Source organism: Chelonia mydas, chromosome 27 (assembly GCF_015237465.2).
Source record: "Chelonia mydas isolate rCheMyd1 chromosome 27, rCheMyd1.pri.v2, whole genome shotgun sequence".
In the NCBI taxonomy this organism is placed as follows: Eukaryota; Metazoa; Chordata; order Testudines; family Cheloniidae; genus Chelonia; species Chelonia mydas.
Window position 1 is genome coordinate 7,347,054 of NC_057860.1, and position 27,823 is coordinate 7,374,876.

A 27,823-nucleotide genomic window follows, 5' to 3' on the forward strand; every position below is an offset into this window, starting at 1 on the left:
CCAGTGGCAGTACAGGACCTATGACATGCAGCTCAACTGCACCAATTCCATCCACTAAAGCACAATGATATACATTCCCCCACTAGCCCGGCAGTTACACTATCATCTTCTAGTTCCATGGGTGGGGGCACAGTGATCACAAAGGGCCCTCCAGGGAGAGGTGAGAGAAACACCTTCCTTGTGGCTCAGAGAGCTGTGGATGACAAGGATAGGCCTGCTTCTGGCCAACTCATTTGCTTTTCCCGTTCTGTGTTCCCTTCCTCCTGCCTCCATGATGGATTCCCAGCCAACACTGCCCTGCACTGACCTCCGGGGCCATCCAGCTGCAGAGCCGAATACTGCAGCTGCCCCAGCTCTGCCGAGAGTTGAACCCCACCGAAGGCGCTGTGGGGGGTGGGGGGGGTTCTGGCCCCTGAGGCAGAGCGGGCCGGGTGTGGCATGGCCCTAGCCCAAGGAATGCGTGTGCAACGGAGCCAGCGCCCGGAGCGCGGGGCCCACGTCACGCGGGCCTGCTGGATGGGGCACTCTGGCCCCTGCTAGGGCTGGCGGCTGGGCATAGATAGGGTGAGGCGCCCGGGCCCCCCTCCACCAACTGAGCTGGGGCTTTTAACTGAGCCAGGAGAGGCTGCTGCGGTTGGATCCGGCGGGCCCAGGTTTAATCAGTGCTGCTGCCCCAGCCAGGGGGCCAGCATTCACACAGGGCTGCTGTGCGCAGCGAAAGTCAGTCATTCAGCACTCCTGCCTGGGCCAAGGCACGGCCCCTGTAGCACGGGGGACGCTCAGGCCTGTCTCCAGGGGATGCGTGCTGCAGCTGGGCCCTGCCCCAAGCATCTGAAATCACCTGCCCCGCAAATGGGGCGTGAACTCCAAAGACAATTCCCCCCTTTGCTGGGTGCCAAGCCAATCGGTGTCTGACCAGCACCAGTGCCTGCCTCTGCTCCCTGGGCATCCTGGAGCATCGGCCTGGCCCCCCTGGCCATTACATGCACCCGCTGCAGCACTCACGCTGCGTGACCCAGGCATTAGGGGTGGGGGACGGCGAGGAGAGCAGGCTGCCTGGCCCCTGCACCGAGCCCAGCACAACCCAGTTAGCTCAGGCCCTGGCTGGCCTAGCCCCAAGGCTTTAGGACACACGGCGTGGGACCCAGCACTGGCCAGGCAGGCCCACCCTGGAGGTTCAGGATCCCTCGCCCACCCCCCGCCGGAGCTGTGACAAAGGGAGCTGTTTAAAGAGCTTCCGCCCCTGACTGGAGCTCAGCCCAGTACATACAACGCTGACGCTGACAGACGCTTGGCATGTACTGGGCAGCGCCTGGGCTGGGCTCGGCCCTCATACAGCCCGTGCGCCTTCCGGGCTTGGGCCGAGCCCGCGGCTTAACCTAATGGAGCCTCACCGCTGCCCCTGGAAGGTGGGTCGGGCTCACTGCGCCCCAGTTTGGTGATGGGGAAACTGAGGCACAGAGCGGCCCAATGACTTGCTGCAGGAAGCCTGTGGCCACACCCTGTAGCTACCTTGGGCTCATCAGAAAGCCACATGGGTAGGATTGGGTCGTGATACTGTAAAACATGGCTTTGGCGAACAGGGAGAGGGCTGCAAACCATCTCCCCCGTCCCCACCAGGGGCTGAGCTGTTCACGGGGGAAACGCGCGCTGGTCTGCAGCTGGTCTGTCCAGCGGTTCTGGTTGAATGGGGAAGGGGGGGGGGAGCCTCTCTGGCACGCCAGTCTCTCTTACACCAGCGCCGCGCTTGGGTCACGGCTTGGCCTCTAGCCGCTAGCCAGCCTCGCCCGTCCGTCTCTAACCCCGTCAGGCACCTTGCTCTGCGCGTTCTGGAGGGCAGCTCTTTGTCAGTAGATTTGTTCTGCTTTGTCTGCACCCACCCTCCGCCAGAGGCGCATGTGTACACTTGTGCGTGCGCACACACCGTTGTGCAATGCACACGCTGCAGCCTCCACCACTTCGCTTGCTGCCTGGCCCCTGCTCAGACACCCTGGCTGCCGTTCCGGAGACGGGCTCAGCGCTTTGTGGCACCCGTCGTGACGGCCAGGTCAGCCCAGCGCAGTCATGGGGAGTCTCCCCTGTGCCTCGCTGGTAGAAATGCTACCTGAACGGTCCTGGTATGAATGCCAGGCAGGGGAGGCACCAACCACCCCACCTCCCGTCCATGTGGCCGGCAAAGCGGGGGCTCTCTGGGGCAGTCAACTCTAGCATCTGGCCAGCAGGAGGCAGCCACACCCACCATCGGCTCTGACCCTCCGCAGAAAGCAAAATGAGGCAGGCAAGGCTCAGAAACCTTGTATTACAAAAATAATCAAAACAAGCGCGTGGCCGGGGCCGTGTGCGGCAAGCCGCCAGCCCGGGCTCTGGTGCAGAACGTACCAATCAACGGCAAATAGAAAAACCAGACAGACAACGTTAAACAGGCACGGGGCAACATCGTGACGGCTGATCAACCCCAGCTGACCTGAGCTGCTGCAAACCAAAGAGCGACCCGCCCCCCCGCTTCTCCCCCCTCCTGCCAGCACCAGCAGGCAGGACGGGAGTGGGGGCGGGGGGGCGGTTGACACCACGGCACTGGTTCTGTGGACTCCAGCTGCCCCCTTCTCCAGGGCAGCAGACACCTGGGCCTCGTGAATGGGGACGGGGGTTAAAGGCAGTGCACGTTGCATGCTCGTCTGGTGGGCGCCCAGTGGCTCTTCCCTGATTTCTGTAAGGGGGGGCCCTATAGATATTAGCAGAACCACCACATATGCCCAGGCCAGCCCTGACCGTCTCCCACCGAGCACCTGCTCTCAAGGCTTATGCTCAATTCAGGTCGGGCCCCTCCAACCGTCCCCACTGAGCCTTGCGCTTCCCAGAACCCTCCCGCCCCAGTCAGGTCCTTCACCTGCCAAAGGACACCCCACCCCGGCCGCGGGGCTGCTTGGAGCCAAGTGGCGTCTGCCTGGCCCCAGCCGGCTCTGCGGGTCGCCTTTGCTTTACATCAGCTCAGTCAGCCCTCGCTTCAGCTTTACGCTCCACGTTGCCCCTTCTGGGTTCGGTGCGGGGGGCAAGGGGGCGGGAAGGGGCCCCATCACGCCGTCTTGGTCCCGCTCTCCACCTCCTTGTGCACCCACAGCTCCTTATGCTGCTTGCGCCCGAAGCCCTCGTCGTAGTTGCCTTTGCTTTTGAACAGCTGCTGGAAGTGGGGCTTACAGTAGAACTCGCCGTGCAGCGCCGCGTAGCTCCCCAGGCTGAAAGGAAGGAGGCTGGGATCAGCAAGCCCTTGGCCCAGGGGGGGTCAGCCGAGCGCCGGGAGACGCCGGCAGGCCACAAGGGGGCGCAACGGGAACTCGAACAGTGACCGTGCAGCAATTTCAAAAGGGAGAAGGCGAGGCAGAGGGGAGCAGGGAGGGAGCAGAGCAGAGGGGCTTGGGGAGCGGAGATGGTGGAATTGGTGAGGGGTAAGACGGGAGAAAAGGCCTGTCATGTCTCTGCACTGTCACCGGGCACGCAGCCTCCACCCCCGGCTCGGAGACGTGGCCTTGCTCCCAGCGGGGGCTCGGTTTTTAGGGTAGGGTGTCTTGGAAACATCCTTCCAAACTCCTGACCCAGCCTTTGGAGAACTAGCGACGCTCCCACGACTCCCGGCTTTCCCTCTGACCCAGCGCAGGCTGGCCTGGGACCTGGGGCGCGTCAGTGCTCGGAGGCCCACTGGTCGCATTCAACCAACATTCGAGTTTCCTCCCTTAATACCTGTGCTCCAGCCACGCCAGAACACCTGGGCAGGCCACTCCGGCCGGAGCAGCGTTCCGGTCCTCGGGCACCTCCGGGAGAGCTCTGGGCAGTGCCTCGCCTGGCACGGCTTTTCTTAGGACTCCAGCACTTAATCCCGAGTTTGAGCAAAGGGCTGTGACTCCGGGAGGCTCAGCCCAACCTTCTCCTGCCCACCCCCCTCCTCACCTGAGCTTGGCATGGCAGTGCTTGCAGCAGAAGCAGGCGTTATGGAAGACGAATTTATCGGCCACCAGCCGCTCCATGGGGTAGACGGGTTTTTGGCAGGTCGCGCACATCTCCTTCACCTGGGCTTTCAGGCTGAACGACTGAGCCGCACAGAAACCAAAGGGAGACGCTGCTGAGCACCCGACAGCATCAAGGAAACACGGGTGTCTCGCCACCCCCACAGCCCTCCCGCTGGGTCCTTATCACCATTTCAAATTAGCCTGAATGCTGGGGCACTGGGCCTGTGCAAACCAGAGCCATCCACCCCCTCCAGCAAATAGCTCTTCCTTGGAGGTTTCCATCCCAACTGTGACCCAGCCCAGCCCCGCTTCGCTTGACAGTGGCTATAGGCCCAGGGGACAAGGTGATGTGGGTACCGGCTGCCTTGTGATCTGTTCTTTCCATATATCACCTGTCACGCTCGCCGGGCAAAAGCCACCCTGCCCCAGCCCCCGGCACGCCGGACCCATCCATTGCCTTTGCGTTATGCCTCCGCATTCTGAGCGCGCGGCGGCTGCCCCGAGCGTGGGGAACGGGTATGAGACGCTCGTGCGGGTCAGGTACCTTGGAACGCTGCACCGTACTGCCCCCAGAGGTGCCCTTCGCCTCCTGAAAGGGGGAGAGAAATCAAAGTGAGAGACTCCCCCAACATGCAGCAGGAGAAGGAGCCGGCCAGGCAGCAAAGAGACACCTCCTGCCTGGCTGGGAAGCAGGGAGACCGTGGCAGATTAGACAGGTGTGAGAGGGCGTTCGTTTTATAAGGAACTTTTAGGTTTGATGACACACCGGGCTTTATTTTTCACGCTCCATGCAAGGAACAACCGACTTCCTCCTAAGGCTTCTGGGTAACGTAGTCCAACGGGCATTTCCTGTACTAAGTAGTACTGTAATTGGAACTACCACTAGAGGGCACTCAACATGCTCAGGTCAGCATTTTCAAAAGCTCAGCCCCCCGCAGTCAGGGCCAGATTTTTCCAGGGCTCGGCATGTTGGGCCCACTTTTAAGAAGTCTGGCCTTTACTCTGACCCCTAATTGGGATCTGAGCGCTTTTGAAAATGTGCCCTCACCCCCAATCAACACGGGTACCAGACTGGCAGACACAGCCCTCAGCCTCTGAATCCTCAGGCATTGCAGGCCAGAGTTTGGGGGCTAGAGGCTTCACCCCACTCTACCTGCTGTCCCTCGTCATACAGGATTCATAATGAGACAGGCCAAGCAAGAGCTTAGTGTATGATGGCCACCCTTAATCCATGGCTCGGGAATTATGCTTGTTGACACATTCACCCACGACTGCAGCCCATAATCCGGCCAGTGATGTGACTGGCTGGCTCCTCTTATTCTTTCGTTGTATTACAGCCGTGCTGAGACACTGCAGCTGAGCTCAGGGCCCCATCGCACTAGGCGCTGCACAGACCCCCAGTTGCTTCCCCAAAGAGTTCCCCAAAGCCAAAGAGAGAAACCGGCTGAAGGGTGAGAAAAAGGAAGTCTTGGAAAAAGGAAGTCTACATTTTACAGCTGAGGAACTGAGCACAGATCAGTCAAGTGATTTGCCCAAGGTCACCCAGCCAGCCTGTGACACAACCGAGAATTTAACCTAGAGCTCCTGAATCCCAATCCATTATCTCAGCCACAAAAGCAGCCTTCCTCTCTGACTCCTTCACTCCCCCGCCCCCCCCAAGCACAGACATTAACACAGGCACTACTCAATGTCAGCTGCATTAAACAGACGGCAGCTCATTGGAGAGTTACTTGCTCTGCTCCATTTGCCTCCCACCAAAAGGATCGACCCGGTTAATAATCTCAGCGAAAGCACAGACACAAAGGAATATAGGGAAATGCGTCATTCAGCTATTACCTGCAAATAAAAACATGCTAACAAGTGCTAGGTCTAAAATATATCTAACAGCCTATCACCGGTACGACGTTTTTACAGGCTGGTCCCCGACCTCTTGGGGCACATTGTCTATTATGTCTCACCCGTTACTAGTTGCGTTAATATTGTCCAGTGTTTGCTTGCTGGACGTGTTGTACGTGCTGTTGAACAAAAAGAATGTTTGTGAAATTACAACCACCAGCTCAAATGGCCTCTCCGGATATTGCTATGAACCAGTTGTATAACACATGCCCCCCTCAAGAATTGGTCTTCAGGGATCAAAAAGGGGGCCAAGCAGTAGCAAAATTTTATATTTTGTATTTTGTATCATTTAAAATAAAAAATAATAAATTTCATTATTAAATGTAGGTTTCAGAGTAGCAGCCGTGTTAGTCTGTATTTGCAACAAGAAAAGGAGTACTTGTGGCACCTTAGAGACTAACCAATTTATTTGAGCATAAGCTTTCGTGAGCTACAGCTCACTTCATCGGATTAGTCTTCATTGTTAGTCTCTAAGGTGCCACAAGTCCTCCTATTATTAAATGTATTAATGTATGATTTGACCATATCCTGCCAGCCCCCGTTTTTGAGTAGCAAAAAGGAATGGCCTAATGTGCCATTGGTAGAAATGTATCAGCCAGAATTTCTTTGTGTCTGGACTAATTTCAAGGCAGTAACAAACCTTTAAGGGTCACCACTTTGTTGTAGGTTTAGCATTTTAAAGTAAGTAAAAGAATGACGTACTTGTTTTTCTTTTGCATTGCAATTTAATGTTCCTGTTCAAAATGTTTTGCGTAGATTAATTCTGTTTTGTGTGTAAATGAAAAATGTATATTAAAAAGTAAGTGCAAAGGCCATCACTCAACCAAATATTCAAAAAACAACAAAAAACCCAGAGACAAACGCAAGAGCGCCAGGAGGCTGCAACACGCCCCTATTAAAATGTCAAAAAAGGGCAAATTAACAACTCAAAAAATAAAACAAGCACCTATCAATAAAAACAAAATAGTTATAATCAAAACCAGTGTAAAATAACTCCCTTAAAAACTTAATAAAAAAACAAAAACAAAACAAAAGAAAAAGCACTTGTCAAACAACAATTAATGACGTGCAAAACTCATTGGTCCCAATAAAAAAAAAATCACTATGTAAACAGGGTGCCTTGCCATAAAATTTTGGGTTCGTCCTGCCAAGACTTCCCCGGAACATCGTGTCGTGAGCGACAGAACCCAGGTCCTCCCTACCCGTGATCAACCGAGCTGGCCGCTAATTGATCCAGACTCTGGACTGGTAACTATAACATCGACTTGCAGTGCTGTGTGTGTGTGTGTAATGTAATTAAATGCATATGCTAATTGTTGTATCTTCAATAAACGTGGTGTACTGCCTTTTCCCCTGAAAAGGATCCCGTGTGCTTAACAACACTCCGGTGGCACACAGGGCCCTGCACCCTGGGGCCGCCGATGTCAGCTGTATCATCTCCCCCAGCCCTGGTTACCAGAGATTCTACTGCCACTCCACCCCTGCTTCATCTGCCCCATCACCTCACCCGCTCCACCCAGTGGCCTGACTCTGCTCACTGACAGTGCAATGCGAGTGTGGCTCCCAGTGGGATCTGGGAGAACTGGCGTGAGTGACTGTGTGTTGCGCGTGGCGAGTGGAGAATCAGGCCCACAGAGTTCATCGCTCAAACAGCCGTTCAGGAACAAAGGAGTTAATGGGCTTCTAGCAAGTTACTCAGCAGCGTAACTCAACTCAGGATGCAGGGAAGTCAATGAACTGGGTAATGAAAATATGTCAGTTTCAGCCCTGCTTGCTATAGTTTTATAACTCCAGGCTTGGCTGCTGCTTCAAAGACACCCCTGACCGACTCTCTCCTTCCCCTCCCTCCCCAGCCTCCGCTCTGTCCCCCCACAAGAGCCTGATACTGAAAGAGTCTTCTCTCCAGTACCTGCTGTCTGGAGCAGCCTCCCCCTCTCTCTCCAGCCACCCCCTTGGTTCTCCCTCTCCTTTCCCAGCACCGCCTCTTCTCCCTCTGGCTCCATCGGTATTGTGGGGGAAACAGTTTGTGTAACACACATGCTGGAAATGCCCATTTCCAGGAGCCGCCTCTGCAGACATTTCCCAGCTGTTCTCAGTGCCTGGCACAATACAGCTAAGGCCAGGGGCCAAATTCCTCTCTCAGGCCAGGTCTACGCTACAGCCCTATATCGGTATAACTATGTCACGCAGGGGTGTGAAAAATCCACACCCCTGAGCAACGGAGTTACACCAACCTTACCCTCCATGTAGACAGCGCTGTGCCGACCGGAGGGCTTCTCCCGTCAACATAGCTACCACCTGTCGGGAGACGCCAACGGGAGAGCTGTGCTGCTGTAGGTGAAGACAAGCCCCCACTCACACCAGCCCAAGCCTGGAGTCACCCACTGACGATAATGGAGAGAGATCTGTAGGAAGGAGAAGAGAATCAGGCCCTGTGAAACCAGATGGACTCCCCTGGCTGGGCAGAAGCAGCTGCAGGATTTAGAAAAGAAGCTGCCCCTTTGCAAGGGGTCAACTGCAGAACGAAACCTCCACGCAGTCCCACAGACGCCCATGTAACTGACCTGCACATCTCGTCATTGATGGGTAAATGGGTCCAGATCACCCTGTGCCTGGCTCCCGCTCAGACTACGCACAGTCTGCCCAGACATCTCTGTGCCTGGCCAGCCCACTCAGTGCCCCCAGGAACAACTTCGCTGAACCGGGAAAAACATCATCACTTTGAAGCTGAAATACACCCCTGGGCAGATCTAACGGCAGTGTCCCATGTCTCAGCGCTTCTCAGCAGCCTCCGGTCAAGTGCACTACGTGTTAATATCCCCGGGAGAAGGACTAGCTCCTGTCCTAGCAGGGGATGTTCTCAGGTCTTTTTCCATCTCTGCCTAGTCTGATCCTAAATGACACATATGCTCCTGATGGAGGTCACAGACTGCCATGGAAACACAAATAAGCACTCAGCACCAGAAGGCAGGAAAGGGGGGAGCGGTAACATGGCGGGCCGGCCACAGACCCAGCTAATCAGATTTCTGCTTCCTTGGGGTCAAATTTCCGATTGCTTGTCAGTCGCAACTGGGGGGCAGATTTTCCAAAGTACTCAGCAGTCCCCACTGTGATATTTAATGGCCCGATTTTCACCAGTGCTCAGCACCCAACACGCTGAGCTCTTGTGAAAAGCTGGCCCAAAAGGCACCACCTCTGGTCAAACCCTTCCTAAAGACATCGCTGATCCCGATTCTTTTCTAACATGGTCGGTGCTGGACAGTATCCTCCAGATAGCCTGGGCCCGTTGTTTGCAGCCAATGGGACAGTAGCGTAGGTGCTGGAACTAGGAGTGCGAGGGGTGCACGCTTGAAGTGGTTTCTATTACATACAGGGTTTGCAGTTCGGTTCAATGGCTCTCAGCCCCCCCCCTATAAAAACTGTTCCAGCACCCCTGGATAGTAGTGAATTTGTTGCTCAGACTAGTCACCGTCCCTGTTGTCTGGACGGTCAGCCCAGTCACGTGGCGTCATCTCTGCTCCCTGATTGGATGACTGAAACATGGTCAATGGTGACCGATGCAGTTTTGGAAGAAGACACGGTCATGCTAAAGAGGGTGAAAATGCCAGGGATCACGGCCACGTCGCGACCAGAGTGAGGAATACAAGCCTCCAGCCCAGGGGGCACGCGAGCAGATTTTTAATGGCTCACTGCTGCCTGCCGGGTCCCAGCCGCCGGCCCTGTTCAGCCCACTGCCAAACCCAGGCTGGGACCCCGGCAGGCAGCAGCGAGCCATTAAAAATCCTGCCTGCCCCGACCCGCTCTTCTCCGCCCCCTGCCCCCCACGCGGGGGCAGGGTGAAGAAGCTTGGTCCTGCCAGCTGCTGCTGCAGGGCAGCCAAGCTCCCCCCTGCCCCGGCCTCTTCCCCCAGCCTGCTGGGGTCCTGCCCCTCCTCCTCTCCCCGCTCCCCGGCCTCTTCCCCCAGCCTGCTGGGGTCCTGCCCCTCCTCCTCTCCCCGTCCCCGGCCTCTTCCCCCAGCCTGCTGGGGTCCTGCCCCTCCTCCTCTCCCCGTCCCCGGCCTCTTCCCCCAGCCTGCTGGGGTCCTGCCCCTCCTCCTCTCCCCGCTCCCCGACCTCTTCCCCCAGCCTGCTGGGGTCCTGCCCCTCCTCCTCTCCCCGCTCCCCGGCCTCTTCCCCCAGCCTGCTGGGGTCCTGCCCCTCCTCCTCTCCCCGTCCCCGGCCTCTTCCCCCAGCCTGCTGGGGTCCTGCCCCTCCTCCTCTCCCCGCTCCCCCTCCTCTTCCCCCAGCCTGCTGGGGTCCTGCCCCTCCTCCTCTCCCCGTCCCCGGCCTCTTCCCCCAGCCTGCTGGGGTCCTGCCCCTCCTCCTCTCCCCGGCCTCTTCCCCCAGCCTGTTGGGGTCCTGCCCCTCCTCCTCTCCCCGTCCCCGGCCTCTTCCCCCAGCCTGCTGGGGTCCTGCCCCTCCTCCTCTCCCCGCTCCCCCTCCTCTTCCCCCAGCCTGCTGGGGTCCTGCCCCTCCTCCTCTCCCCGTCCCCGGCCTCTTCCCCCAGCCTGCTGGGGTCCTGCCCCTCCTCCTCTCCCTCCCTCCCTGCTGGGGTCCTGCCCCTCCTCCTCTCCCTCCCTCCCTGCTGGGGATCAGCTGATGGCCCTTGCCAGGGAGGGGGAGTAGCGGAGCCGCAGAAGAGGCAGGGGCGGGTCTTGGGGCATGGGGGTGGAATTAGGGCATATCCCCTCCAGCCCCCTGCCGTGAGCTGCTCTGGGCAGGGGGCTGGGAGCACCCCCACAACGCTAGCCCACACCCCCCGCCCTGACCCTTACACCCCCCCACATTCCCACCCCCACCCTGAGCACCAGACGGGAGCTCCTGCACCCCCACCCCCACATTCCCACCTGCACCCCTCACACCAAATGGGAGCTGCCCAGGAAAGCACTCCACACCCAAACCTCCTGCCCCAACCCTGAGCCCCCTCCCTCATTCTAGCTCCTGGCCAGACCCTGCACCCCAACCCCCAGCCTGCTCCTTCACCCCCAGCCCTGTGCTCAGTGCACTCCCACCCTCAGCTCAGTGCGGAGAGAGGAAGAGAATGGGCTAGAACCAGGGAGAAGGTAGGTACCCCTCTATGTGGGCAGGGCCGGGATCCCAGACCAGCAGCGGGGCTGAGCGGGGCCCTGGCTGGCAGGAGCCGGCGGCTGGAACCCCAGACCAGCAGTGGGCTGAGCCGCTCAGCCCGCTGCCGGTCTGGGGTCCTGGCCACCGGCCCCTTGCCAGCCGGGATCCCGGCCACAGGCCCCGCTCAGCCCCCTGCCAGTCTGGGGTTCTGGCTGCCGGCCCCTTGCCAGCCGGGGTCCCGGCCGCAGGCCCCGCTCAGCCCCCTGCCAGTCTGGGGTTCTGGCTGCCGGCTCCTTGCCAGCCGGGGTCCCGGCCGCAGGCCCCGCTCAGCCCCCTGCCAGTCTGGGATTCTGGTTGCCGGCCCCTTGCCAGCTGGGATCTTGGCCGCAGGCCCTGCTCAGCCCCCTGCCAGTCTGGGGTTCTGGCCTCAGGCCCCGCTCAGCCTGCTGCCGGCCTAGGTGAACGGAACCCCAAGCCAGCAATGGGCTGAGTGAGCCGGCGTCGTAAGATCAGCGTTTTAATTTAATTTTAAATGAAGCTTCTTAAACATTTTGAAAACCTTGTTTACTTTACATATGACAATCGTTTAGTTATATAATATATAGACTTATAGCGAGAGACCTTCTAAAAACCGGTAAAGTGTATGACTGGCACGCGAAACCTTAAATTAAAGTGAGTAAATGAAGACTCGGCACACCGCTTCTGAAAGGTTGCCGACCCCTGCTCTAGTGTCGCATCAAGCTGCATTCCCCAAAAACGCCTCCCACATGGAGCACTCGCCCTGGGTGGATCAGCGGGCATTGAACCTTGGACCTCTGGAACTAGCATACCCAGCGCTCTTAGCGAAGACTGCAGCAGCCATGTCAAACTTGGCCCAGCTGCCCCTAGATGGCATGACACTGTACGTTTGCATTACACCTAGCAGGGTTTAACTATTCAGCCAGCTGCAATAATGGCTGACTGATCACCCATGACCTGAAGCATCTTCCCAAGTGCTCAGTGCATGCTCTCTGCCCCTGGGAACCGAAGGACACGCCGTTCCTTTGTGGGAAGGGGGTTTCCGACTCTTGCTGTGTGAAATAATAACTCCCAGGGGGGAGGACACTTACATGAGCGGAGGTCGCGCTGGCTGGTCCCTTGGCCTGGAACATGCTTCCTTCCCACTCTGTCTTTTGCCTTAATCCTGAGGTTGATGTTGGTGGCCAGGCTGCTGTGGCTATGTCTGGCCCCTCGCGATATCTGGGGAGGAAACGTCAAGAGGAGCACGGCTCGTTGGGGCAGACCCGCTCCCTCGCCCCAGACAAGCTGCCACCCGTTCAAGGCTTGGCAGGGTCGGTGCATAGAGCTTGTGTGCTTGACCCCGACCGGGTGACTCCGCAAACGGGGTCCCGGGCAAATATGCAGAGCAGCCCCGGGGGGCAGCAGCTCCAGGCTTCCACGGTGTGACGTGGGGAAAGGGTGCTGGTAACTGAGGGGGAGGGGGTGGTTCAACTCCTCAGTACTGTCCCTGGCCTGACAACACCTGCCTCCTTCCCCAGGGTCCAGCCTCTAGGATCACTGAGTAGCTGCACTGGGTCACTGGGCTTTCCTTAATAGGGGTCAGTTGGAAAAAGGCAAGGGCTCTAGATAGTAGCCTCCCAACATGCCCTTGGGGGCGATTGTACGGTACCTGGCCCATGACTGGGGCTCCGAGGTGCTACAGATAAATAATAATAGCAGGCCATGGCCGAGCTATTCGCAGTTCACATGCCAAGTCCAGGCTCCAGGCCGGAGTCACGCAGATGTTCTGCCCAGGCAGGGAGCCTGGCCATCAAAGGGACACTGGACGTGGGAGGGCGGGGGAGTTGTGAGTGATCTGTCTGTGGGGAGAGCAGGCTGACATGGAGACAGACAGGTCCTGTGGGAGCATTGGAAGCGGTGGGGGCCTTGCCCAGCCCCCGGGGGGTGCTAAGCTGTGGGGAAAAGCAGGCACGCCCACAGACTGTGTGTGGTTTTAAGAGCCCTGGTGCTGAGAGCACCAGGAGAGCTGGGGTCGCCCCCTGCACAGACCCTCAGCTCTAGCTCTAGGAGGGGCCAGGTGGCCGAGGCCTCGCCCCGCAGGCTCCACGCTGTCCTCAGGCTGAGCGCACAGGATTTGCAGCCCCTGAGAAAGTGGCTCCAATTTTACGCAACTCATTTCCCGTCTCCTCTGTGGTTTGCTTGTTATTTCCTGCTCCACCGAGCCGCGCAGCCGGAGTTACACTTGGCCAGACGCACGTGCTCAGCGGGGTCAGAGCAGGCCAGCCACTGCCCGCCGGAACCAGGACCCTGGATCCAAATGCCCACTAACAAGGGGGTTCACAAGCCAGACCCACCTTGTGGGGCTCAGGCCCCATCCTGGGGCTTGCCCTAGGGCACGCACCCTTGAAAAGAAAACCAGGGCCCTCTCTCTCCTTAGGAGCATCAAAGGGGTCTTTGGACCTCCCGAGAAGCTTCCTGTTCCAGCCAGAACCAGGGCTGCAAAGGAAATGAAGCTCTTACCAGGCTCCGCCAAGCTCCAGCAGAGGCCGCGGCTGGGATGGAGCCAAGCGACAAGCTGGGCCGCTTTGCCCCTAGTCAGGAGATTGGCCCTCTGGGGACGGGACGTTCTCAGCACCAAGGAGACGCTCGGGGCTGGGGAGACCTACAGAGAAAACACAGAGATAGTCTGCCCTGGTAGAGCAGTGACAGCATTGCCCAGTGCGGTGAGGGGGGCGCGGGCTCCGATGCCGGGGGGCTTGGCACTGCCCAGTGCCCCACTGCCCTGATGTAAACCCACTCCAGACAGGGGGGCCTACCCTGCCTGTTCTCTGGGGTCATGGGAGTGTCATCCCCGCTGTCTCAAAAACATGTCCAAAGAGCGAGACACCAACGGATGGGGAAACAGCTGCCAAGACGTGCAGAAAGCCCCTAGGTTTCTCACCTACCCCCGCCCTCCACATACCTCTCACCATGCCCCACACCTTCAATCACCCCTCTGCCTCCTCTCCTCACACCCCTCAACCCCCGCCCTACACATACCTCTCACCATGCCCCACACCTTCAGTCACCCCTCTGCCTCCTCTCCTCACACCCCTCAACCCCCGCCCTACACATATCTCTCACCATGCCCCACACCTTCAATCACCCCTCTGCCTCCTCTCCTCACACCCCTCAACCCCCGCCCTCCACATACCTCTCACCATGCCCCACGCCTTCAGTCACCCCTCTGCCTCCTCTCCTCACACCCCTCAACCCCCGCCCTACACATACCTCTCACCATGCCCCACACCTTCAGTCACCCCTCTGCCTCCTCTCCTCACACCCCTCAACCCCCGCCCTACACGTACCTCTCACCATGCCCCACACCTTCAGTCATCCCTCTGCCGCCTCTCCTCACACCCCTCAACCCCCACTCTACACATACCTCTCACCATGCCCCACACCTTCAGTCACCCCTCTGCCTCCTCTCCTCACACCCCTCAACCCCCGCCCTACACATACCTACCCTTAATGCCCCATTCCCCCACACCTCCTCATCCCCACCCCCTCCACACCCCTAAGCCCCACCCAAACACTCCCCTCACCACTCCCTCATTTGCACCCCTCAACTCCCACCCTCCACACACCCCAATGCCCCACTCACAATACCCCCCTCAACTCTGCTGTCCACACTCCCTTCAATACCCCACTCATACACACACCTTCAGTCCCTACCCTCCACACCCCCCAGTGTCCCACTCACACACACACCCTCGGACCCCACCTTCCACACATCCCAATGTCCCACTCACACACACACCCTCGGACCCCACCTTCCACACATCCCAATGTCCCACTCACACACACACCCTCGGATCCCACCTTCCACACACCCCAATGCCCCACTCACAACACCCCCCTCAACTCTGCTGTCCGCACTTCCTTCAATACCCCACTCACACACACACCTTCAGTCCCTACCCTCCACACCCCGCAATGTCCCACTCACACACCCCTCTCAGCCACCTCCCTCAATGTGCCCCCACACTTTCAACTGCCCCTCAACCCCACACTCCCATCAACCTGCTCCTCCCCCTCCCTCTCTACACCCCTCACCTCCCCAACCCATCCCCCTCCCTGCCTCCGACCTACACACCCCCTCAACGTCTACCACTCCCCTCACCCCACTTCTCCCTCTCCACCCAGATAACCCTCAGCCTGCCCCCCACACTCCATATACACCTCCCAGGCCCTGCTCTGAGGCTACTTGTATCCCTACTTGACCTCTCTGAACACCCTCATTCAACCCCCCCCACGTGCGCACACACACACACACACACACACACACACACACGCTTTATTCAGCCTTCCCCTTGCACCTCTCCATCTCCCTCCCTCCTCATCTGCCCCCACCACGTCTACCCCTCTCGCCCTCCTTCCACACATCTCACCAAAGCTGCCCCTGCATCCCCTGCCCTGCACAGACCCCACACAGAGACCCTCCCCTCTGTGCACGTACCCAGTTCGAACCCTCTTGTCTCAGTAACTTAGGCCCAGTGGAGGGGCCCCTCAGGGCACAGCTCTGCGGGGATTGAACAGGAGATGTTGCTACACATCCTTCCTGCCAGAGGACCGGGAGGCAGCCATGAGAGCAGCAAGGGGAAGGGTGTGCTCAGGAGTGTGGGTCAAGCATCCTGAGTTAGGTCAGGCCCCACAGTGCGGCAGCTCCCACCAGGGGAGGCGCTAGTGCAGACCGGGCTCAGGGGTCGGGGTCAGACGATACAACAGTAAGAACGCCGGCTCCCTGTCTACACTACGGCCTCTGCTGCTGGGAGCTGCACAGATGGTGGCTGGCGGGGCCCATACTTGCCAGCGTAGATGCCTCCAGAAGGGTTGTCGCTGTCCCAGCCCAGAGAGGCTTTACCCATGTCTCTAGAACAGCCTTTCGGGGCATGGCCCCGCTGCTCTAGAACAACCCTGCCGCTCTAGAACAGCCTCTAGAGCAGCCTTTCCATGCACGTTATCGTGGCCAAGAGCAGCATTACAGGGGCACTCCCCCAGCTCCAGAACTGCCTTCCAGGCTCCATCGTCTTCCGAGCCATTCCAGAACAGACTTCCCATGTGCCACCCCCTCTGCTCTAGAACCGCGGTCCAGAGCACAGTGCTGCTGCTCGAGAACAGCCACCTGCTCCCTGCGCTTTGCCCACGGCAGCCACTCATCAGTCTGTGGGACAGATCTGGCTAGACATCCCTGGTGCGCAGCAGGCGGGTAACGTGCCGGGATCCTCCAACCGGCCTGGCCAGTCACACAGGGCCGATCGGCCTGGCAGCACGGGGCCGGCACGCTCAGCCACGCTCTCGGGCGGGACGACAGCCTTAAACAAGCAAACTCTGCGGGTGGCATCAAGGGCCTGGGTTTTCCAGGCTGGATCATTCCCAGCTGAACTTAGTTGCTGAGCCCAAAGACGTCACCTGGCAGGGTCACTCCAGGGTCTAGCCGCTGGGCCGCACTGCCTCTCAGTTCCTATAGTTTTCCAGCGTTATTAGAACAGAAAGAAATAGTTATGGAGCAGGAAGGAAGCATGGTGCCGTGGGCAGGGACCCCACTCTCTGCTCCTGCCACTGGCTTCCCGTGCGATCTCGGGTAAGACTCTTAGCCTCTCTGTGCCTTGGTTTCCGGTCTGTACAATGGGGCTAATAGCACCGCCCTGCTGCCCAGGTCTGCTGTGAGGATAAATACACTAGAGACTGCGAGATGCTCAGACACTACAGCAACGGAGGGCCAGATAAGTACTTAAGAGCATGTGTGGGAAAATGACAGCGGGCGAACAAGAGGGGCTGAATGAAAGAGATGACGAAGCAGAGAGAGAGAGAGACAGGCATGGCAGGAAAAGGCAATCCTGTGTGAGGGAGAGCAGGTCAGCGTGAACGGAGGAGAGGGAGAGGAGCAGCCATATGCAGAGTTGCTACCTGTGTGGGTGTGCGTTACACACCGAGACGTGGGACTGAGTTGCGGGTCCCTGTCCACACATCGCCCTATGCCCTAGCGAGAGCGAAGAGGAGGGGGATTGCGACTTGCTTCCACCCACTACAGGGGACACTTCGCTCTTAAGGTCACTCCTGCTGGAACAAGGCCCAGCTATCAGTGATAACGCAGGAAGTAGCAAAAACCAGCTAGGTAACGGAGCTTGTCTTTTCATGGAGGTGAAGGGGACTGGGCCAGATTCATCCCTGGCTCAACTCCACTGACTTCAGTTGGGCCCCCAGTCTCCCAGCACAGGAGGTTGCCCAATCAGGGTTTGGCTGGCCTGTGAACCGGCATTGTCATGCTCTGCAGCAAGAGGTGCAGGGAATCGGCAAGTCATGCACATTAGAGCATACAGACAGCACCCCACTTGTGCCTTATGGGTCCGCCTTTCAAGGGCTCAGTGCACCCACAACGGGAAGGCTGCATTTCCCAAAGAGGCCCGCACAGCGGGTGCACGCTGGATGCTGGGCTCTCGAAAACTCGAGTCCTTGTTGCCTAAATGGGAGTTGATCTCTCTGGAAAATGGGGGTGCAACTGTAGGTGCCGAGCACTTGGAAACCTGGCCCTTAGCGCTGTCAGAAATCTGCCTCCCCCCCCGCTGCCCCCCAAGGCACTGGGCTTCTCTCTTATTTAGATTAAGGCCCATGCTACACCCCTCTGGCAGTGCCATTTACACCCCCTTTATGTGCAAATGAGAATCAAGCCCACTGCAGCCTAGTGATCACGGCTGGGTTTGCAGTGACTTCTGCTAAATCCTATCGTCATTTCTATTCTTGGCTCTGCGACTCATTCACTTTGACACCTTGGGCAAGGCATCTTCCCGCCGTCTGCCTCAGTTTCCCCACCTACACGGTGAAGCTTGTGATAGTAACCAATGGGACCTCACATCGGGGGTGGGGCGTGCTTTGCCAGGCTAATTCTGTCTGTAGCATACAGCTGGTCAGGAACTTTTCAACAAGTTGTTTTCTCGTCAATAGACAAAGAGTCGACACCGAAACAAAATGTTTTGAAATGATCAGAATGTCCTGACTGACTCAAAGCGGGGGAGAGGGGATCAGTTTTTTGTTTCAAGAATATTTTCGAGATTTGGACTTTTCATCCCAGTCCGAGACAGGGAAAAATGTCAATATATATTCATGGGACTGGAAACCTGTTTTCCACCAGGTCTAATGTAGAGCACTTTGAGATGCGGAGATGAGAGGCTCTCTGTTAGTGAGTGCTAATTAACGATCGATTATCCCGTCGAGCCCGGGCAGCTTGACACACTGGCAGGAACAAAAGGAACGACTTTATTATTTTGGGTTTAATAACCAAGCAGACTCGGTGCCGCTTTCTCATGGCCCCCGTTGACGTTCTGCGTCGCATGCTCTTGGGAAAGGGAGGGCTGTCGCCCAGCTGCCGCTGGGAGTGGATTCCCCCGAGCCAGGAGCAAGTCTGGGCTGACCCAGCAGCAGTCAGGGAAGCTTGTCAGAGAGTAAGCAGGGCTGGCCGTGAAGGGGAGACATGGGAAATGTCTCCTGCGGGGATTCTCACCCTGCGGAGCCCCTCGGGGCTTTGGGGCATCTTAAGTCCTAGCACAAAATCTCTGCCGAGGAAACTACGTGTACCCCACTTCTCTTTGCCAGCTGGAACATCCTCTCAGGCCAACGGTTGCTGCCACCGACGCCTGTTTGGGAACCTGTGTGGCATGAGTTGGTGGGTGCTCAGCGCAGACCCCACAGTGGAGCAGTCACCTCCAGCCCCTTGTCAGGAGTGTCACCAGAGAGAGGACAAATGGAACAGACAGTGGTGACCGACCTGCCCCTTCACCATTACAGGGCGCCCCTCCAGGTCAGGGTTTTACAAAGGGCTGGAGGGGGCACCAGGACAGCACAAAGGAAGCCTGTGCTCGTCCATGACAATTCGCCAACGCTGGACGTGCTCAGGGCAGAGTCCTGAAGTCCCGGCTCCAGCAAACTCCCAGAGACTTCAGCAAGGGTGCGCCAGAGTCAGGCCCTCAGGGTCTGGCCCTTCCGTTCTTTTATTTAATTATTGCCTCCGTAGACAAGCTGAAGGTATCTGCAGGGTGGGAGGGGCTCCGGCAACCACGAATGCCGTGCGACAAAGCCGAGGCACCACAAAATGAGTCACTTTCTGCTGACGCTGAACAAGGAACTTTATTCGAATAAGGAAAACAGCCCGATCCCTTAAGCTGCTCTGCCTTTCCGCTTCACTGCAGAGTTTCTGCCTCGCATCTTTCCCACCTCCCCCCCTCCCCACCCCCGGTTTCCTGCTACAGATTTAAAGAAACAGGGCCCGATCGTCACAACGAACAACCTCCACACGCTCACGGGCACACAAACTCGGTAGTCTGCTCACCGTCGCCCCACGTTGGCGTGTCACTCGGAGGACATGATCGGCCCCGCCACAGTGAAATCTGCACCTGCCATTTACTCCGACAGGACTAAGGAGACTTCCTGCAGTATATTTGTGAGGGGCAGTGGTACCTCTCGGCACGGCAGAGACGAAGATTTCCGCCCTCCCCTCACTGTGTTCTCTTCTCCCAGGCCACTCGGCATAGGCCTGGAGCAATCTCTGGCCAGCTGGTGAGCGGCCCTTCGGAAAGCCAAAATGCTTCCTGTAGGGCCAGCGAGCCAGGCACCGGGCCCCTCTCAAGCATATGGTTCCCATTACAAACACTGCGAGGAGTATGTTTACTGGTGGGATAATCCTGCCTTTGCGTCAGACTTTCCCAAGGGTAAAGCGGAGGGCAGGAAGGCTCCCCCGTATTGCAGGTTCCATGAGAAACAGCGCCACGGTGAAGGGCGCCTGGCCTCATTTGCTAACTTTGAGTGAATTTCCGGGTGGTGAAAGGCGGCAGGGATCCAAATCAGCACAGGTTCTGCCAGAACAGGGGGCTGATTTGCACTCAGTACCTTAGACGCAGCTCTTCCCTCTGCACCAGGGAGGCATCTGTGAAAGAGCCCTGCCTGACGGCCCTTGGGGTTGATTTTCCTGGCTTAGCCATTGTGTGCAAGCAGGGTCAGTGCAAATTTCACACACACACACACACACACACACACACACACACACAGAGTCATAAGTGTGCCTCTGCCCACCCTGCTTCCAGGGCCCATCCAGCCCTCGCCCTCTGTGCCATGACTGCCAGCCAGGGCATCAATTGACACCAACTGAATTTTTGTGACCTACGGAGCTGATCTGAGACCCACCAAACTCACTGCACCCCGGGCAGAGGTGCCCCCCATTTCTATAGCGTCAGTTTTGGGGCCTTGACTGGCCGGGGCTAGATCGTCCACCCTGAGTGCCACAGGGCTGGGAGGCTGCACTAGCCCGAGCATACGCTTTGCTGGGTCCAGACGGACTCGCAGAGGGCGAGGGAACACATTGGGGACCTCACTGAGTATCCGCAGCAGTGAGGTTTTCCTTCCGGCCCCCCCACATTAGTGCAAGGTGGGAGAGAGCCTGGGTCTGAGCACACTCAGGGCTCACGTGCGAGCTCTCACGGGACGCTTGGAGGGGTGGGCGGGCGGGCGAGGGGGAGGATAAGAGCAGCTGGAGCAGGTCGCAGAAGGGCGGGGTTAGACTGTGGCAGACTAGGAGCGCCCCCGAGTGCTCTCTGACCTGTACTGCATGTGAGGCACTGGGAATATGGGCCAGGAATGAATAGCAGATGGGTGATTCTCCTTTAGAGCCAAGGTGGGGAGACCAAAGATGCGCCCAGTGGTGAGGGCCCTAGGCAGGAGATGCGAGTTCAAGCCCCTGTGCTACCAGCTTTCCTGTGTGACCTTGGGCAAGTCACTTAGGCTTGCTGTGCCTTGGCTCTGCGTCTATAACATAGGGATAATAGCCCTGCCCTACCTCAGAGGGGTGCTCAGATACAACAGCGATGAGGGCAGATGCTAACCCTGCAGCTACCATTGACTTCAGCTGGAGCCGCTCAGCAATCTTGCAGGACTGGGGATGCAGATACAGTGCCCCAAGCTCACACTTCCACCAGTTCATCCCTCCAATCCCTTTTCCAGCCACATCTTGCTGCCGAGTTGCCTCTTGAAAGACTGCCCGTGGGAAGGAAATCTGCAGATGAGCTGCTGAAGGACGCTGAAGAGAAATAGGTTTCTAGGAGAAACAGGGCTGCCTTTGTCAGGGGCGACAATGCACCAACCACCTTGGAACGGAGTGAGAGGAAAAAACCCTCCCACTCACCCCCAGAATTATCCGTGGAAGCAAAATGGGAGAGGCTGGAGCAGGTGTCTTTGGAAGGACACCAGGCAGATGGGAATGTTGAGATCCATAGCAACTGCCTTTCAACAGTGGGATCTCAAAGCACTGTACAAGCCCCTCAGCTCCCTGTCAGATGGGGGGGGGCGGGTTTTATACTCCCCTACTTTATGGCAAGGGGATACTGAGGCACAGCAGAGAGGTCATTTTTTTAAAAAATGACTGTTATAATTTGTATTGCAGTAGAGCCTCAGCACTCTGCTCAAGGCTTGGGAGCTCACTGTGCTCGGTGCTGAGAAACGGGTAGTCAGAAGACAGTCCCCAGAGAGCTCTCAAGCTAGGTTTCTGACAAGACAACAGAAAAACTGGGGCAGGAAGAGGGCAGATGTGCTGGCACTAAAAACGCAGGTTTCCCAGAAGTACTGTTCATCTCCGCTCGCCCCGGGCCCAGCTGTGGGCATCCTGTGGGCACTGCAGCAGAGACGAGTCTTAAGGAGGGGTCTGGAGAAAGCGCTGCAGTTGATGGGCGCAGCGTCAGCTGGACGCCCGTGGAATTGGCGGAGTGGAGCAGGGCTTGCACTGAATGCAAACACCAGCCACCAGGAAACCAGGTGCCCGTAATCGACGCTGGAGGGATGGTGGGGACAGTCTGGTCACCGGGGGAAGCAGAGTTGCTTTGAGGAGATTTGGGACTTGGACATCAGACTGCAATGTGGTAATTACTGCGGCTAACTGACTCTCGTGAAGAGAACAATTAAGGGCACTGTGGCTCAGTCCGTGCCATAAGGCCCAGATCCTCAAAGGTATATAGGCTCTTGATGCCCATTGATTTCAGTGGGATTTAGGCATGTAAATACCTAACTGGCTGGTGAAGGTGCTGGGCCACATCTGTTTATCGTAGTTATCGCTGGGTAAAGTCCTGACCCCCCCCACCAATGTGGCAGAAGGATTTTCTACCCCCACCGCCAGGGGGGGTCAGAGGAATTTGGAGCCAAGAGGGGAACCCCCACACCAGTTCCAGCCATCTCGCCAGGAGGAGGCCAGAGGTACCATGGGGTTTGGAGGTGAATCTTCTGCTGGAGTTGACACTTTCTGATGTCTGTCCGATAAGCATCAAGACACTGGCACGTTCCTACTTGGGGTGCCCCAGAGCTCTACGGGACATGGGGCTGCCCCGGAGACAATCCCATAAACTCTAGACCACTTTTGTCCTTTTTCACTCCTCCTTGCATCACTGTGCCCCTCCCTCTGGCCAAGATGGACTGCACACTGCTCCCCCTAGGCCCACTGGCTCCCCAGAAAGTGACCCAGGACTCCCTATGCCCCTCAGAGGCTGAGGAGGCTTCCCATGATAGCCTCACCGGCTGATCCCGAGAGAGAAAGATTCCCCCCTAAGCAATCGCTCGGTAAAGCCTCCCGGCAACCTTTGGGTGTCACTGCAGGGAAACCATCTCCTTGGGAGGGTCCACACGCTATCGTAGCTGCACTTGGGACTATTACCAGCCAGCTGCAGCCCATCTGGGCCTGATCCTGATGGCGGACACTGAAGTGAGTGGGAGTCAGGAGTGCTTGGCTCATCTCAGGATTAGGCCCTTGTTGTGTAGCTCAGCTAATTAATTAGACACGAGCCAACCCATAGAGCATTAGCTTTGCCATGCCAAAACACTGCTCCATTTGGTGTTCTGCTCTTGGCAACAGCCATTACCTAATGCTTCAGGGGCTGGCAAAAGCAATATACCTAATGCAGCCAGACTGGCATACGTTGCTGTTTATGGGCGCACGGGATTTATTCCTGATCCCCATAGCTGCTCTCAGCGCATGCCGTGCGCCCGGCAGTTTGAATACCACAGTGCTGCAAATTACACTGGCCACAAAATCATTCGTCCCCTTTTAGAATCTTCCAGTGGTATCGGACTTTCAGTCATACTGTGGCTAAGAGTTCCACAGGTAGATGATTAGCTGCATGAAGAACGAGAGGATCTGCAGTAGTTGGGTACAGGCAAATGGCTAAGACAACGGGACAGACAAGGCATTGAGCGGTTAATTTGCGGTTCTCTCTATGAGCCTTTCTGACATATATCTTAAGGTAGAATGTACTGGTTTTCTGGCACTGAAAAAAACCCAAATACCACATTCTCCTAAGGTGCATTAGCAGAAGCCACTGGTCCATCCTGACAACAGTAACTAGATCTTAACAATGTTTTTGTCTGGGAATTTCCTTAGTTTTTTCAGAATGTACCTAAAGATGCTCACATATGAAAACACACTCAACACTTATACTTTCTTCTGCTAGAGAGATTATAAATAGATACAGGCTTGATTTGTCAGACATGCTGAGCACTCACGAGTCCCATTAAAGTCAATGGAACATCGGAGTGTTCAGGACCTCAGAAAAAAAGGCAAGATTTTCCATGGCGATTAGTGGTTTGGGATCCTTCATTTTTGGGTTGTCCGGCCTGAGACATCTTAAAGGGGCATAGTTTTCAGAACATGAGCTCCTGTCCTCTGATAATCAAGCCTCTTCCTGGGTTCCCACTAGTTCCCACTGAAAACCTTGCCCATCATTTGTAAATTCCACATGAGCTAATGGCCCTTATAAACTGTCTGAGAGTCCCCCTTCAAACACCATGACTGGGCTTCTCTTTGGCTCCAGGCCATCTCTCCCAGCATTGGACCTCTCAGAGTTCTTCAACTCCATCTCCAGGGTGGCTCGGCTCCATTCACCCAGGCTAGCGTGTCTCCCAACAAAGGCTTGCAAGAACCCAGCCAGCCACTGATGGGAGTTCTGGAGGGTCACAGTTTGCAGGGCTATGCTATTGAACTAAGCCCTGTCCCACACCTCTCCAGTACGGAATGGTACCAGTGCTGATGAGACCAAACACAAACCACTTGGGATTTCTTGACCAAGGTGATTTGGAGACTAGACACGAAAAAAAAAAAAAAAAGTAAGAGACTTTAGAGAGTGTGGAAACCCAGTCATTCTATAAACTGGCTTAATTCATCTGAAACTCCCCTGTCCCCTTCAACTTTGCCGCTCTCTGCTTTTCTACTAAACTCTCTCTGCTTCGTGGTTCTCACCCTTTCACCCAATGGGTCTGTTGCATCTGCCAGTTGCATCCTGTCTAACATGCAGATGGAGCACTCTCAGGGGCTGTCTTCTTGGTTTTTTGTTTGCACAGCAAGCTAGCACAATGGGGACCTGATCCTTGACTGGGGGTAACAAGCCTACAAGTTGGGCCTATAAGTCATTTCCTGTCAGTTTCAACTGGACTAGGTTTTAAATGATCCATTTGAATCAAATGGGTCAGTGTGTCATCTCTCTGTGCTTCCTTTTCCCCCCGATCTGTAGCATGGGGATAATGATCCTGATCTCCTGGGAAAGTGTTTTGAAATCTATGTATGCAAAATGCTAGATATGAGCAAGATTTTATTATTAAAACTCTTAGACCTGGAACAATCTCCCAAGGGAAGCCATGAAAGCCCCTCGCTCAAGGGGTTTAAAGCTGGACTGGATGAGACATTAGGAAATGCACTGTCAGGAATAATCCTGCATTAGCCAAGGGGGATAAACTAGTTATGACCTAACAGCTCATCTTCCATCTCTGGTTTCTCTGATCACATTAAAAATGAACCCCTCCAGCCCCTCCCTGGTGTGTACTGCAGCATGTGACAAAGACCTGCTGAAGAGGTTACAGATCAACCAAGGCTGGGAAATTCAAGGGAGGAAAAAACAACCATGCAGTGCAGACAGTGGGGGTGAGGAGGGCTAGCTGGAAAACAAGAAGGGGGGGGGGGGGAAGAAAGAGCATGAGAAACACCTCAATAGCCCTGGACTGTGGGAAAACCAGATTCAGTTCCCTGCTTTGAATTAGGCAGAGCAGGACCTTGAACTCGCATCTCCCCTGACCCATGTGCAGGTCCCTACCACTGAGTGGGGGGTGGTCCAGACAAGCTAGCCAGGACCCGCTGACGTTTCCATCACAACCACTACATTGCCACCAAACGGTTCAGTTTGACCAAGAAGGCATTTCTGGTGGACCACAAGTTGGAACCAAACCGTTCCAGCCGGCTTCAGGGCTGAGTCTCCAGCCCAGCCGCCCCCCAGCCCAGCATCACCTCTGGCTCTCGCTTCTGCTCACCTCCAGGCCAGCTCCTGGCCTTGCAAGCCCAGGCAAGGCTCGGAGAGGTGTCCTGTCCATCTCCCCAGAGGGCTAAGGGTTCACGCCGCCCGGCCCCTGGCTGACCCCATGTCCCGGAGGGGTCCCCCAGCAAGGCTCAATTTGTAATGAAAGCGGTGCCGGGGCTCAAGCAATTGTTTTACTTTCATAACTGACGCGGCAAGCCCAGGGGTGCCGGGGGCTCTGAACGGCCCGGCGCAGGGGTGCCGGGGGCTCTGAACGGCCCGGCCCAGGGGTGCCGGGGGCTCTGAACTGGCACATATTGAGCCCTGACCACTGGCCAAAACCAGACACCCCTTGGGGTTCATGCAGCCTGAAGACTCAGCCCCCAATGGCCACCCATCTGGACCTCCTCCGAAACCCTCCCCGGAGAGCAAAAGTTGTAGGCGGCTTCCCCTTACGTCTGGCCTGTCTTATGAACCCCCCTGCCCCGAAATCGGTCAGGGCTGGAGCCCCCCTTTCCCCTGCTGTGCAACACAGTCCATGCGCCTCCTTCTCCCCGGCTCGGGGTCTGCCTCCCTGTGCATCTCTCCATCCCTCTCCCTCCAGCCCTCCGGCGCCGGGGGGCTGCTCCCCGCTCCCTCCCTCCCTCCCCCAGCTGGGGGCAGAGCCGGGGCTCGCCGAGAGCAGCAGCTCCCCATCACCCCCCAGCCCGACGCTTTGTCTCCTCCGGCCGGGGAGCTCGGGCGCCCCGTCGCACCCCGCAGAACGGGGACTCACCCTGTGCCCGGCACGGCTCCTCGCGGGAAGGCAGAGCAGAGGGAGGCTTCCCCGGCAGCGTCTGTCCGCCCCTCCGGCCAGGAAGCGGGGGGTTGGGGGGTTTGTTGGGGGGGTTTTCTGCCCAGACTCAGCTCTGGGAGCTGCTTCCTGCCAGCTCCCTCCAGCCGCCTTGCTCGTCCTTTTATCACCAGGCTGCTGCCTGTGATTGGCTCCTTGCTTTTCTCCTTTGTGTGAAGCAACCTATAACCCCCAACCTCCTCCGAGCCCCCCCTCACCATCCTCTCTCTGCCCCCCCGCCCCCGCCAAAATAAAACTCCAAGTGGCTTTCCTGGCCTGTCCGCAATGTGAGCCTTGCCAGAGCAGATCTCTCCAGGGCACATGCCTCAGGTCCCTGCCTCTCTCTAGGAGGGCCAGGGCAAACAATCATTCCTCCTCCCCTGCTGTCAAGATGGGGCCGGTTCTCCAAACAGCCCCCACCCCACAAGACCCCCTGGCAAAGTTCTGGGGTTTGGGCTCAGCCATCTCTGGAGAGGCGGTCAGCAGTGCCCTTTGGCTAGAGACCCTCAGGCCCCTTAGCAACACTATGGGGCACGATTCTCTCTGCTCATTGCGGCCCCCCTGACTCCTCATGGCAGCCCCCCACCGCCCCCAGAAGTTCCCTCCTTCCCATAGCCCCATTCCCAAGTTCCAAGGCTTGCTAAAGCTTGTAGGGATTGGGGGACCACAGGCACAGCCGGGGGGTTGATGCATTGCCTTGGGAGATCCCTCCCCCTAAGGTTCACAGCAGACACGCTCCCTTCCTAAGGATCAGAGAAGGCATCCATCGAAGGTGCTTACTGCTGCCCATCTCCGGGGTGTCTGAGCACCTCACAAGCTTTAATTCATTCACCTTCACGACCTCCCTGTGAAGACAGGAAGCGTTATTATCACCCCTCTGCGCTGAGGCACTGAGAGACTAAGTGATTTGCCCAAGGGCACCCAGAAAGTCTGCGCTCAGCTCCAACAGCTCTTTTGAAATTCGCACTTTGTTCACTTCTTTCCAGTGTCACACACCAACCGGTCGTGGAGTTTTGCTTTGTAAATGTATTGAGAGCCCCAGTAAAAAACTAGTGATAAAAACGAAGCTTGTTTCACGTAATGGTCCCCAAAGGAGCCTTCGTAGTAGCATGGTTACAGTGATAGATCTGTATGAGGACTCATACCATTTAAGTATAGTTTGATGCCATGCAGGAAGTCCCTGGTGTGTTTAGATGAAACATCCATCTGCAAATGCATCCAGGTGACCTAACAGGGGCAGAATTTGTCTACAGAACAAAATGCAAAAAACAGGAATGAATTTCCAGAGGTGTTTAATGGGCAGGGATGTAATAACAAAACAATACATCACACTGATACAGATACAGATCCCACTGTATGGCCTGAAAGACATGTATTACACAAAGTCCCATCCTTCCCCCCTATGACTACAGCGGTGTTAAGGGGCCACTTCACCTTGAATGAGCCCTTGAAATATGTGTTAACAAGTTATACTAAACCATCTGTTCCCCCTTTAGCTGTGACACTGTGAGGATGTTTCCCAGGCCTGAAGAGGAGCTCTGCGTAAGCTCCTAAGTTTGTCTCTTTTATTAAAAAGATATTACCTCATTCACCTTGTCTCTAGTCTCTCTAATATCCTGGGAAACTACATAGCTACAATAA

The 27,823-nt window shown here is 56.8% G+C and overlaps 1 protein-coding gene across 3 annotated transcripts; it reads right to left on the minus strand.

Annotated features, from left to right (window-relative positions):
* Nucleotides 1–2,280: 2,280 nt before the first annotated feature.
* LIMD2 (LIM domain containing 2) lies at nt 2,281–26,526 on the minus strand. 3 transcript variants are annotated; one of them, XM_037887085.2, is made up of 6 exons: nt 26,126–26,526; nt 13,523–13,664; nt 12,112–12,241; nt 4,546–4,590; nt 3,943–4,082; nt 2,281–3,233 (listed from the first exon to the last, which is right to left on the minus strand). In XM_037887085.2, the coding sequence occupies exons 3-6, from the start codon at nt 12,151–12,153 to the stop codon at nt 3,074–3,076; spliced, it is 387 nt and encodes a 128-aa protein (XP_037743013.1). In that variant the 5' UTR covers nt 12,154–12,241; nt 13,523–13,664; nt 26,126–26,526; the 3' UTR covers nt 2,281–3,073. The 3 variants fall into 3 exon arrangements, with proteins under 3 accessions (XP_037743013.1, XP_043392816.1, XP_037743012.1); XM_043536881.1 differs by lacking the exon at nt 26,126–26,526 and adding an exon at nt 15,501–15,655; XM_037887084.2 differs by lacking the exons at nt 13,523–13,664; nt 26,126–26,526 and adding an exon at nt 12,672–13,474.
* Nucleotides 26,527–27,823: the final 1,297 nt, after the last annotated feature.

Excerpts from the sequence above, each read along its gene's own strand:
- LIMD2 (XM_037887085.2), bottom strand. The coding sequence starts at position 12,153 with ATGTTCCAGGCCAAGGGACCAGCCAGCGCGACCTCCGCTCAT. Across the intron at positions 4,591-12,111 it reads CCAGCGCGACCTCCGCTCAT|GAGGCGAAGGGCACCTCTGG; the intron begins GTAAGTGTCCTC and ends TCCCCCTTTCAG. Across the intron at positions 3,234-3,942 it reads CACTGCCATGCCAAGCTCAG|CCTGGGGAGCTACGCGGCGC; the intron begins GTGAGGAGGGGG and ends CCTTCCTTTCAG.